Source organism: Oncorhynchus mykiss, chromosome 23 (genome assembly GCF_013265735.2).
Source record: "Oncorhynchus mykiss isolate Arlee chromosome 23, USDA_OmykA_1.1, whole genome shotgun sequence".
Taxonomy (NCBI): domain Eukaryota; kingdom Metazoa; phylum Chordata; class Actinopteri; order Salmoniformes; family Salmonidae; genus Oncorhynchus; species Oncorhynchus mykiss.
Window position 1 is genome coordinate 55,157,454 of NC_048587.1, and position 12,363 is coordinate 55,169,816.

Genomic DNA, 12,363 nt, shown 5'->3' on the forward strand with positions numbered 1-12,363 from the left:
TGTGTGTGTGCGTGGTGATTAGTGTGTGTGGTGGTGTTTAGAGTGTGTGTGTGTGTGTGTGTGTGTGGTGGTGGTTTGTGTGTGTGTGGTGGTGTTTAGTGTGTGTGCGGTGTGTTGTTTAGTGTGTGTGCGGTGTGGTGGTATTTAGTGTGTGTGTGTTGGTGTTTGGTGTGTGGGATGTGTGGTGGGGTGTGTGGTGTGTGGTGGTGTATAATGTGTGGGGGGGGGGGGGGGGGGGGGTGTTTAGTGTGTGGGGTGTGTGCGGTGGTGTTTAGTGTGTGGTGGTGTTTAGCGTGTGTAGTGGTGTGGTGGTGTTTAGCGTGTGTGTGTGGTGGTGTTTAGCGTGTGTGGTGGTGTTTAGCACGTGTGTGTGTGTGTGGTGGTGTTCAGTGTGTGCCTTGTTCTTGGAGAGATACCGTCCTGTAGGATTTCACTCCAACCCTGTTCTTGGAGAGAGACCTTCCTGTAGGGTTTCACTCCAACCCTGTTCTTGGAGAGATACCGTCCTGTAGGGTTTCACTCCAACCCTGTTCCTGGAGAGATACCGTCCTGTAGGATTTCACTCCAACCCTGTTCTTGGAGAGAGACCGTCCTGTAGGGTTTCACTCCAACCCTGTTCATGGAGAGATACCGTCCTGTATGGTTTCACTCCAACCCTGTTCCTGGAGAGATACCGTCCTGTAGGGTTTCACTCCAACCCTGTTCCTGGAGAGTTACCGTCCTGTAGGGTTTCACTCAAACCCTGTTCCTGGAGAGATACCGTCCTGTAGGGTTTCACTCCAACCCTGTTCCTGGAGAGATACCGTCCTGTAGGGTTTCACTCCAACCCTGTTCCTGGAGAGATACCGTCCTGTAGGGTTTCACTCCAACCCTGTTCCTGGAGAGATACCGTCCTGTAAGGGTTTCACTCCAACCCTGTTCCTGGAGAGATACCGTCCTGTAGGGTTTCACTCCAACCCTGTTCCTGGAGAGATACCGTCCTGTAGGGTTTCACTCCAACCCTGTTCCTGGAGAGATACCGTCCTGTAGGGTTTCACTCCAACCCTGTTCCTGGAGAGATACCGTCCTGTAGGGTTTCACTCCAACCCTGTTCCTGGAGAGATACCGTCCTGTAGGGTTTCACCCCAACCCTGTTCCTGGAGAGATACCGTCCTGTAGGGTTTCACCCCAACCCTGTTCCTGGAGAGATACCGTCCTGTAGGGTTTCACTCCAACTCTAATCTTGCTCACCTGATTCTAATAATTATCTGCTTGATAAGCTGAACCAGGTTAGCTACAACTCGGGTTGGAGCGAAAACCTACAGGAGGGTAGCTCTCCAGGAACAGGGTTTGGAAGCCCTGGTGTAAACCTACAGGAGGGTGGCTGCTGACTGATTTGACAGCGCCAACACAGTTACGGTTCCAACACCGCCAAAACGTAAAAACATCAGCTATGCGGGTGTCAGCTATTGCCAGAGTCTACTGACTCATCGGTGCATCAATCTAAGTAACTTAATATAACAAATCCCCATAAAAATCTATCAGTTTAAGCTGTCTCAATCCACCGCATCTGCCTATGTCAGACTTCCGCATCTGCGGTGGAATGTGGCCGAGCTACAGCGGTGTTTGTCAGACCATGAGACATCTGCGGTGGAAGGTGGCCGAGCTACAGCGGTGTTTGTCAGACCATGAGACATCTGCGGTGGAAGGTGGCCGAGCTACAGCGGTGTTTGTCAGACCATGAGACATCTGCGGTGGAAGGTGGCTGAGCTACAGCGGTGTTTGTCAGACCATGAGACATCTACGGGGGAAGGTGGCCGAGCTACAGCGGTGTTTGTCAGACCATGAGACATCTGCGGTGGAAGGTGGCCGAGCTACAGCAGTGTTTGTCAGACCATGAGACATCTGCGGTGGAAGGTGGCCGAGCTACAGCGGTGTTTGTCAGACCATGAGACATCTGCGGTGGAAGGTGGCCGAGCTACAGCGGTGTTTGTCAGACCATGAGACATCTGCGGTGGAAGGTGGCCGAGCTACAGCGGTGTTTGTCAGACCATGAGACATCTGCGGTGGAAGGTGGCCGAGCTACAGCGGTGTTTGTCAGACCATGAGACATCTGCGGTGGAAGGTGGCCGAGCTACAGCGGTGTTTGTCAGACCATGAGACATCTGCGGTGGAAGGTGGTCGAGCTACAGCGGTGTTTGTCAGACCATGAGACATCATGAAAAAATGGTCATCTTGCAAAAATGTCTGTAGCGTCTGATTGGTTTAGCTTACAAACTTTTACGGACACGATGGTGTTCTCCGTTTTGCTCTACGACCTTCACAAGTGTCACGGGACTTGTGTGAAGGTAGTTTCTTTTATTCTCTTATAAAAATAAGGGGTGAAATATGTGTCCCCAAATTTTTTTCCTGCGCTTTCTTATATCTCCTAGATATAGGACAGACATTTCTAAATGAATGTGTTATTCAATGTGTTTCTATGGGCTATGGTAGTATAGGCCAATTTAAATTTTTTATCAAATAAGTATTTTGATACCTAACGGGGTCCTAAAATGTAAAATGAAATGGCTAAATGATCCATGGTATAACCATATTAAAACAATTATATATGTTAGCTTAATAGCCCCCACCCCATGACTTAGACTTTTAGAGGCTTGATCAACCATGAGTGGCAGTGACCTCACCTTCTAAAAGAGGAGTAGTCACTGGAAACAGGAAACAGACACAGTGAAGCACTGGATTCAGGCCTACATAGGATTACAAGACCCACTATTATAATGTATTTGAATTGTGACCTGCTAGAGGAACAGAGCAAGTGGTATACCTTCACTGATTATGTGGTACTGTATACCTTCACTGATTATGTGGTAGTGTATACCTTCACTGATTATGTGGTACTGTATACCTTCACTGATTATGTGGTAGTGTATACCTTCACTGATTATGTGGTACTGTATACCTTCACTGATTATGTGGTACTGTATACCTTCACTGATTATGTGGTACTGTATACCTTCACTGATTATGTGGTACTGTATACCTTCACTGATTATGTGGTACTGTATACCTACATTGATTATGTGGTACTGTATACCTTCACTGATTATGTGGTACTGTATACCTTCACTGATTATGTGGTACTGTATACCTTCATTGATTGTGTGGTACTGTATACCTTCACTGATTGTGTGGTACTGTATACCTTCACTGATTATGTGGTACTGTATACCTTCACTGATTATGCGGTACTGTATACCTTCACTGATTATGTGGTACTGTATACCTTCACTGATTATGTGGTACTGTATACCTTCATTGATTGTGTGGTACTGTATACCTTCACTGATTACGTGGTACTGTATACCTTCACTGATTATGTGGTACTGTATACCTTCACTGATTACGTGGTACTGTATACCTTCACTGATTATGTGGTACTGTATACCTTCACTGATTACGTGGTACTGTTAGAGCCACATCCATCTCCACCAGCCTCACGTCAGGCTATCTTGTCATGATTTGTGTAGAGATCATTATGTGCCACTGTTAAAACCACATCTATCTTGTCATGATTTGTGTAGAGATCAGAGTTACAGAAGTCTTGCTTTAAGATAGAATGCTTTAGACAATGTGCGTATCCGCTGCTTTTTGAATAACTGAAATAAACTCAAATACAGTTATCAAGGGATAATTGTGTTGTATCTTTCTCCCTGACCTTAGCCTCTAACAGGTGGAGACGATTGCCCCCAGAGTATGGATCCACCTCCGAGGAGGAGTTTGGCTCCAACAGGACCTCCCCCAAACCCGGGCGCCCCCTGCGCCCACACCTGGTCCTGAGGGGTACCAGACTGGGGGGCTCTACCGGCATCCTTAACTCTGGTCAGGTTGGCCCTGGAGGCGTGGTCCTGAAACACTGCATGAGAGAACAACAGGAGGAGTACGTCAAGGACTGGACCGCTCACAGCGAGGAGATTGCCAGGTACTCATCTAAGCTCAGTTTATATGCCTCATGGACATGGCACAGGTGGTAAATACAGTGCCTTGCGAAAGTATTCGGCCCCCTTGAACTTTGTGACCTTTTGCCACATTTCAGGCTTCAAACATAAAGATATAAAACTGTATTTTTTTGTAAAGAATCAACAACAAGTGGGACACAATCATGAAGTGGAACGACATTTATTGGATATTTCAAACTTTTTTAACAAATCAAAAACTGAAAAATTGGGCGTGCAAAATTATTCAGCCCCTTTACTTTCAGTGCAGCAAACTCTCTACAGAAGTTCAGTGAGGATCTCTGAATGATCCAATGTTGACCTAAATGACTAATGATGATAAATACAATACACCTGTGTGTAATCAAGTCTCCGTATAAATGCACCTGCACTGTGATAGTCTCAGAGGTCCGTTAAAAGCGCAGAGAGCATCATGAAGAACAAGGAACACACCAGGCAGGTCCGAGATACTGTTGTGAAGAAGTTTAAAGCCGGATTTGGATACAAAAAGATTTCGCAAGCTTTAAACATCCCAAGGAGCACTGTGCAAGCGATAATATTGAAATGGAAGGAGTATCAGACCACTGCAAATCTACCAAGACCTGGCCTTCCCTCTAAACTTTCAGCTCATACAAGGAGAAGACTGATCAGAGATGCAGCCAAGAGGCCCATGATCACTCTGGATGAACTGCAGAGATCTACAGCTGAGGTGGGAGACTCTGTCCATAGGACAACAATCAGTCGTATATTGCACAAATCTGGCCTTTATGGAAGAGTGGCAAGAAGAAAGCCATTTCTTAAAGATATCCATAAAAAGTGTCATTTAAAGTTTGCCACAAGCCACCTGGGAGACACACCAAACATGTGGAAGAAGGTGCTCTGGTCAGATGAAACCAAAATTGAACTTTTTGGCAACAATGCAAAACGTTATGTTTGGCATAAAAGCAACACAGCTGAACACACCATCCCCAATGTCAAACATGGTGGTGGCAGCATCATGGTTTGGGCCTGCTTTTCTTCAGCAGGGACAGGGAAGATGGTTAAAATTGATGGGAAGATGGATGGAGCCAAATACAGGACCATTCTGGAAGAAAACCTGATGGAGTCTGCAAAAGACCTGAGACTGGGACGGAGATTTGTCTTCCAACAAGACAATGATCCAAAACATAAAGCAAAATCTACAATGGAATGGTTCAAAAATAAACATATCCAGGTGTTAGAATGGCCAAGTCAAAGTCCAGACCTGAATCCAATCGAGAATCTGTGGAAAGAACTGAAAACTGCTGTTCATCCAACCTTACTGAGCTCGAGCTGTTTTGCAAGGAGGAATGGGAAAAAATGTCAGTCTCTCGATGTGCAAAACTGATAGAGACATACCCCAAGCGACTTACAGCTGTAATCGCAGCAAAAGGTGGCGCTACAAAGTATTAACTTAAGGGGGCTGAATAATTTTGCACGCCCAATTTTTCAGTTTTTGATTCGTTAAAAAAGTTTGAAATATCCAATGAATGTCGTTCCACTTCATGATTGTGTCCCACTTGTTGTTGATTCTTCACAAAAAAAAAATACAGTTTTATATCTTTATGTTTGAAGCCTGAAATGTGGCAAAAGGTTGCAAAGTTCAAGGGGGCCGAATACTTTCGCAAGGCACTGTATGTGCTGTGTCAATTGATTATACAGTAGGCTAAGTGCTTTTTGTTGAGGCTGACATACAGAAGTTCCTCAATGTCTAATGAGTTGTCTTAGGTAATACTGTATCCTTGTGAGATATCTGTGTGTGTACTGATTTAGAGAAGTGTTCCAGCAGCCTGTCTGGTTATTTCCCTGTGTGCGTAGGATCAGTCAAGACCTGACCAAGGACCTGGCCATCCTCGCCCGGGAGATCCACGATGTGGCCGGAGAGATCGACTCGGTCAGCTCCTCTGGCACGGCTCCTAGCACCACAGTCAGCACCGCCGCCACCACACCCGGCTCCACTATTGACTCCCACGAAGTGGTAGGCCGCACGCAGGAAGGCACGCAGGAGGGCTTGCAAAAGGTGTTTGACTTCTTCCTTCCTTCTACTACTAATGCTCAACATACTGCTTTAGTATCACTTTGGCTTTGATCACTGCAGCCGACGTGAGGAAAACATTTAAACGTGTCAACCCTCGCAAGGCTGCAGGCCCAGACGGCATCCCCAGCCGTGCCCTCAGAGCATGTGCAGACCAGCTGGCTGGTGTGTTTATGGACATATTCAATCAATCCCTATCCCAGTCTGTTGTTCCCACATGCTTCAAGAGGGCCACCATTGTTCCTGTTCCCAAGAAAGCTAAGGTAACTGAGCTAAACGACTACTGCCCCGTAGTACTCACTTCCGTCATCATGAAATGCTTTGAGAGACTAGTCAAGGACCATATCACCTCCACCCTACCTGACACCCTAGACCAACTCCAATTTTCTTACCGCCCAAATAGGTCCACAGACGATGCAATCTCAACCACACTGCACACTGCCCTAACCAATCTGGACAAGAGGAATACCTATGTGAGAATGCTGTTCATCGACTCAGCTCGGCATTTAACACCATAGTGCCCTCCAAGCTCGTCATCAAGCTCGAGACTCTGGGTCTCGACCCCGCCCTGTGCAACTGGGTACTGGACTTCCTGACGGGCCGCCCCCAGGTGGTGAGGCTAGGCAACAACATTTCCACCCCGCTGATCCTCAACACTGGGGCCCCACAAGGGTGCGTTCTGAGCCCTCTCCTGTACTCCATGTTCACCCACGACTGCGTGGCCACGCACGCCTCCAACTCAATCATCAAGTTTGCGGACGACACAACAGTGGTAGGCTTGATTACCAACAACGACGAGACGGCCTACAGGGAGGAGGAGAGGGCCCTCGGCATGTGGTGTCAGGAAAATAACCTCACACTCAACGTCAACAAAACTAAGGAGATGATTGTGGACTTCAGGAAACAGCAGAGGGAACACCCTCCTATCCACATCGATGGAACAGTTGTGGAGAGGGTAGTAAGTTCCTCGGCGTACACATCACAGACAAACTGAATTGGTCCACCCACACAGACAGCATTGTGAAGAAGGCACAGCAGCGCCTCTTCAACCTCATGAGGCTGAAGAAATTCGGCTTGTCACCAAAAGCACTCACAAACTTCTACAGATGCACAATCGAGAGCATCCTGTCGGGCTGTATCACCGCCTGGTACGGCAACTGCTCCGCCCACAACCGTAAGGCTCTCCAGAGGGTAGTGAGGTCTGCACAACGCATCACCGGGGGCAAACTACCTGCCCTCCAGGATACCTACACCACCCGATGTCACAGGAAGGCCATAAAGATCATCAAGGACAACCACCCGAGCCACTGCCTGTTCACCCCACTATCATCCAGAAGGCGGGGTCAGTACAGGTGCATCAAAGCTGGGACCGAGAGACTGAAAAACAGCTTCTATCTCAAGGCCATCAGACTGTTAAACAGCCACCACTAACATTGAGTGGCTGCTGCCAACACACTGACTCAACTCCAGCCACTTTAATAATGGGAATTGATGGGAAATGATGTAAAATATATCACTAGCCACTTTAAACAATGCTACCTAATATAATGTTTACATACCCTACATTGTTCATCTCATATGTATATGTATATACTGTACTCTATATCATCTACTACATCTTGCCTATGCCGCTCTGTACCATCACTCATTCATATATCTTTATGTACATATTCTTTATCCCCTTACACTTGTGTCTATAAGGTAGTAGTTTTGGAATTGTTAGCTAGATTACTTGTTGGTTATTACTGCATTGTCGGAACTAGAAGCACAAGCATTTCGCTACACTCACATTAACATCTGCTAACCATGTGTATGTGACAAATAAAATTTGATTTGATTTGATCTGCTGCAGAAGGTGTGGTCTGTGAACTGGCATTATGTTTTGATCTGCTGCAGAAGGTGTGGTCTGTGAACTGGCATTATGTTTTGATCTGCTGCAGAAGGTGTGGACTGTGAACTGGCATTATGTTTTAATCTGCTGCAGAAGGTGTGGACTGTGAACTGGCATTATGTTTTGATCTGCTGCAGAAGGTGTGGACTGTGAACTGTCATTATGTTTTGATCTGCTGCAGAAGGTGTGGACTGTGAACTGTCATTATGTTTTGATCTGCTGCAGAAGGTGTGGACTGTGAACTGTCATTATGTTTTGATCTGCTGCAGAAGGTGTGGTCTGTGAACTGGCATTATGTTTTGATCTGCTGCAGAAGGTGTGGTCTGTGAACTGGCATTATGTTTTAATCTGCTGCAGAAGGTGTGGACTGTGAACTGGCATTATGTTTTAATCTGCTGCAGAAGGTGTGGATGGTGAACTGGCATTATGTTTTGATCTGCTGCAGAAGGTGTGGTCTGTGAACTGGCATTATGTTTTAATCTGCTGCAGAAGGTGTGGACTGTGAACTGGCATTATGTTTTAATCTGCTGCAGAAGGTGTGGACTGTGAACTGGCATTATGTTTTAATCTGCTGCAGAAGGTGTGGATGGTGAACTGGCATTATGTTTTAATCTGCTGCAGAAGGTGTGGATGGTGAACTGGCATTATGTTTTGATCTGCTGCAGAAGGTGTGGTCTGTGAACTGGCATTATGTTTTAATCTGCTGCAGAAGGTGTGGTCTGTGAACTGGCATTATGTTTTGATCTGCTGCAGAAGGTGTGGTCTGTGAACTGGCATTATGTTTTGATCTGCTGCAGAAGGTGTGGTCTGTGAACTGGCATTATGTTTTAATCTGCTGCAGAAGGTGTGGATGGTGAACTGGCATTATGTTTTGATCTGCTGCAGAAGGTGTGGATGGTGAACTGGCATTATGTTTTGATTTGCTGCAGAAGGTGTGGACTGTGAACTGGCATTATGTTTTAATCTGCTGCAGAAGGTGTGGTCTGTGAACTGGCATTATGTTTTAATCTGCTGCAGAAGGTGTGGATGGTGAACTGGCATTATGTTTTGATTTGCTGCAGAAGGTGTGGACTGTGAACTGGCATTCTGCTTTGAGCTTTGCTCTATTCCATTTTGAGTCTGCTATATACTGTTCAGATATAACTAAAGTGTGTATATTAAAATGTTCTTATTGAGCTTTCATTGACCTTTCTCTGCTAACTTCTTTAATACCTAATTAATCTAACTCATATTATGATCATCTGGATAATCTGTAGCATGGTGATAGTATACATTAATAGCGAGTAGATACAGTATAACATGCTCCAGTCGTGGTGAAGTTGTGGAAGTCACAGCAATCATACAGATGCCACAAATAACTGACCCTCATCACTTCCTCTTCCCCTCATAGCTGATTGACTGTGTGTTTGACGAGAGCCTCAACTTCAGGAAGATCCCTCCCATAGTGCAGAACAAGGCCCCTGAGATAAATGGACGCCCTGTAGAGCGCCGCCCCCGCGCCCCAGACAGCCTGGACTGCGTCCTCCAGAGACGCACATGGAAGAGAGATGAGGCGGTGTTGGACAGTCTGCTGCTCACATCTGTCTCTCAGCTGTCAGCCCAAATCAGACAGTCTGTTGACAAAACAGCAGGGAAAATACGGTAACAATCAAGCTCTTTATGTTGTTTATCTCTATATCTGACATTCACAAGAGATCAAGGAGATGTTAGCAAAGCAAGTCTTAGCTCTATGAACTATGATTTTTCCAGAATATTGTTCAAAGACAAGGACAGGAATTGGGATGAGATTGAGAGCAAACTCCGATCTGACAGCGACATACCACTCCTCAAAACCTCCAACAAGGTAAGGAAAAAACAGGTTGTACATGTATTTTTACATTCTTTTTGATTTAAAAAAAATAATGCATCATAACAAAGCAACTTTTATAAGGAAGATTTCATTCCTCTCTAATGCCACGACTTCCCCTTACCTCTCTTGTAATAGGACATCTCCTCTATCGTCTTGGAGCTGAAGAGAGTGGAGAAGCAGCTACAAGGTGTGAGAGCGCGGCAGACCACCGCTAAGAGGAGCGTTCATTGCAAATAGATCCAGACTTATACACACATTAGTTTCACTACATGCATTCCACCTGATTCAACATATATGATCACATCCAAACACAAGCTCATCTTTTTCAACCATTCTCCTGTATTTCTCATACAGTGATAAATATCATGGTGGATCCTGAAGGCACCCTGGATGCCCTGAGCAGCCTTGACCTGACCAGCCCCCTTACACCCAAGCCCTCTCCTGGTTCTCAGGGGCCCCAGAAGACCCTCCCAGGACCTGCAGCCAGGGGCTACACCGCCTCCTCGGCACCCACTGAGGGGTCAGGGTCTGTGTCAGCCAGAGACCTGGGAAGCCTGCACTTCAACCGCATCCACCCCAGTGGAGAAGAGAGTGCCATCACTCAGAAGTGAGGAGGTTCCCACCCTCTGATGCGTCATATATAGAACACCTGCCTCAAAGAACAATTTGCCCTCTTTCGGGAATATTTCAGAATGAACCTCCACCACCCTAGTAACCTACCAAAGCTAACAGTAAAGAGGTTTTTTATGTGAGCCAAGTTTGAAATAAGTGTACAGTGGAGCAAACTCAAAATGTTTCTTATTGTATTTTGAATGGTAATTTATCTGTTTTGCTGGTAATCTGTTTTCTATCTATTTTCTGCACATTTGTCTAAAATACTGAATTTCAACTTCTCTGAACAATTCTGTACCCAGAGAATCTTATACATTGTTATGGTGAAATGCATTTCACATGAAAAAATGTTTTTAGTGTTTGAAACGATTTAAGACTGTTACAGTACCATGTTAAACTATGTTACAGTACAGTAATGCTTGTATGTAGCCTAAACCATTCATTTTTGGAACGCGGCGCAAACGGGGCTCCGTTTGCGTAGACATTGATTAGAGCCCTTAAGCCTGGTCCTTGACCTGAATGACGTATTTCATATGATTTGCATTACTTGATATATTTCCTGTTATGACTATGCGGTATCTTTGTAAACTGGAAGTGAAAACAAAAATGTGACATTGACCGGATCTTTTTCATCTTGGACTGTTCTGAATCCCTACTCTTTACTGTAGTATTTTATACAGTAACATGAGTCCATAGTGGTGTACCAGATGTACACCCTGAATGGCCTTTGTTGGAGAGAGCAGGTTGGTCTTCTACCAAGAGGACCTCTGTCTGTTTAGTGTTGATTTACAAGGTCTTTAAATTGGTCTTTGAAATTGTATGAAACAACATGACTGCAACAAGGTTACCGTCAAAGCTTCAGAAGCTGTAACCACTGTCATTAAAGACAGAAGTTACCGTCAAAGCTTCATTAGCTATAACCACTGTCATTACTACATATATGAATGATGATCATAAGACTGTAGCAAGCCTTTTACTGACATTGAATCACTCGCTATTCTACATTTCCATAAGGGAGGATGTTGTCGTGTACTCATACAGTGTGTGTGTATAGACTTGACATCCTCACTGCGTTTGCTGCTTCTCTTCAGTTCCCTTTTGGAGGGTTAGCCTGACCATTTTACAAGCCTTTCATGTAAAGTTATGTGTCGTCGTATAAAATGTATTCAAGATCGTGCAACCGTATTTAGATACTTAAGCAATAGTGAAGTTAGGTACCAGAAAACATGCTCCATCTTTTCTGCTTCATATACAGACTTTGATGTCACTAAGTGCCCAGTTTGAATAGTAAAATGGCATAATGTTTTTTAAGATGAGGAATCATCAAGAGTGGAATGAAATGGTATAATTTGTCAAATGTGTCAAAGGCTCTTCAAGTGTCACCGTCAGTGGTTTTAGGATTCAGAAGGACAAAACCAAATACCTAAATGGAACAGCTGATATCAGAATGAGATGCCTCTGTACCTATCCTCTGCACACCATCATGTGTGTCAGTATATTACATTAAAGAAAGAAAGTGATGGGAATACTGAAGTGCTCGGTACACTTATTTTGTTATTTTGAAAGTTTACACATCTTATAAGTGTTTTACTTTTCTTTTTCATGTTTTGTATAAACCACCATTTTATTTATTTTGTTAATTCATTGTATTTTATTGTTGCAATTAATGTTTTTTGTTATGTTAAATAAAACGTTTAGATTCTTTCCTTATTTACATGGATTTTTGCTGTAGAAACAAGACAGTTTGGTATTCAATGAGTTATAGTTTGCACACCTATTTCTTGGTGACTCGTACGTTTTCATACTGAGCCATTTTTAGACTGGTTTGTGTGCTCACCTTAACACTGATGATGGTTTGTGTGCTCACCTTAACACTGATGATGGTTTGTGTGCTCACCTTAACACTGATGATGGTTTGTGTGCTCACCTTAACACTGATGATGGTTTGTGTGCTCACCTTAACACTGATGATGGTTTGTGTGCTCAC

General features: G+C 44.7%; 1 protein-coding gene across 4 annotated transcripts in view; it reads left to right on the forward strand.

The window, feature by feature from the left end:
• The window catches only part of LOC110502992 (centrosomal protein of 170 kDa), a 98,352-nt gene extending 86,266 nt beyond the window's left edge, over positions 1-12,086 (forward strand). For all 4 annotated transcript variants that reach the window (XM_036960826.1, XM_021581356.2, XM_021581355.2 and 1 more), the window contains 6 exons: positions 3,700-3,958; positions 5,808-6,009; positions 9,306-9,556; positions 9,665-9,758; positions 9,900-9,951; positions 10,119-12,086. In XM_036960826.1, the coding sequence (XP_036816721.1) occupies positions 3,700-3,958; positions 5,808-6,009; positions 9,306-9,556; positions 9,665-9,758; positions 9,900-9,951; positions 10,119-10,375 (1,115 nt within the window). In that variant the 3' untranslated portion in view covers positions 10,376-12,086. The remainder of the gene's footprint in view (positions 1-3,699; positions 3,959-5,807; positions 6,010-9,305; positions 9,557-9,664; positions 9,759-9,899; positions 9,952-10,118) is intronic.
• The last annotated feature ends 277 nt before the right edge of the window (positions 12,087-12,363 follow it).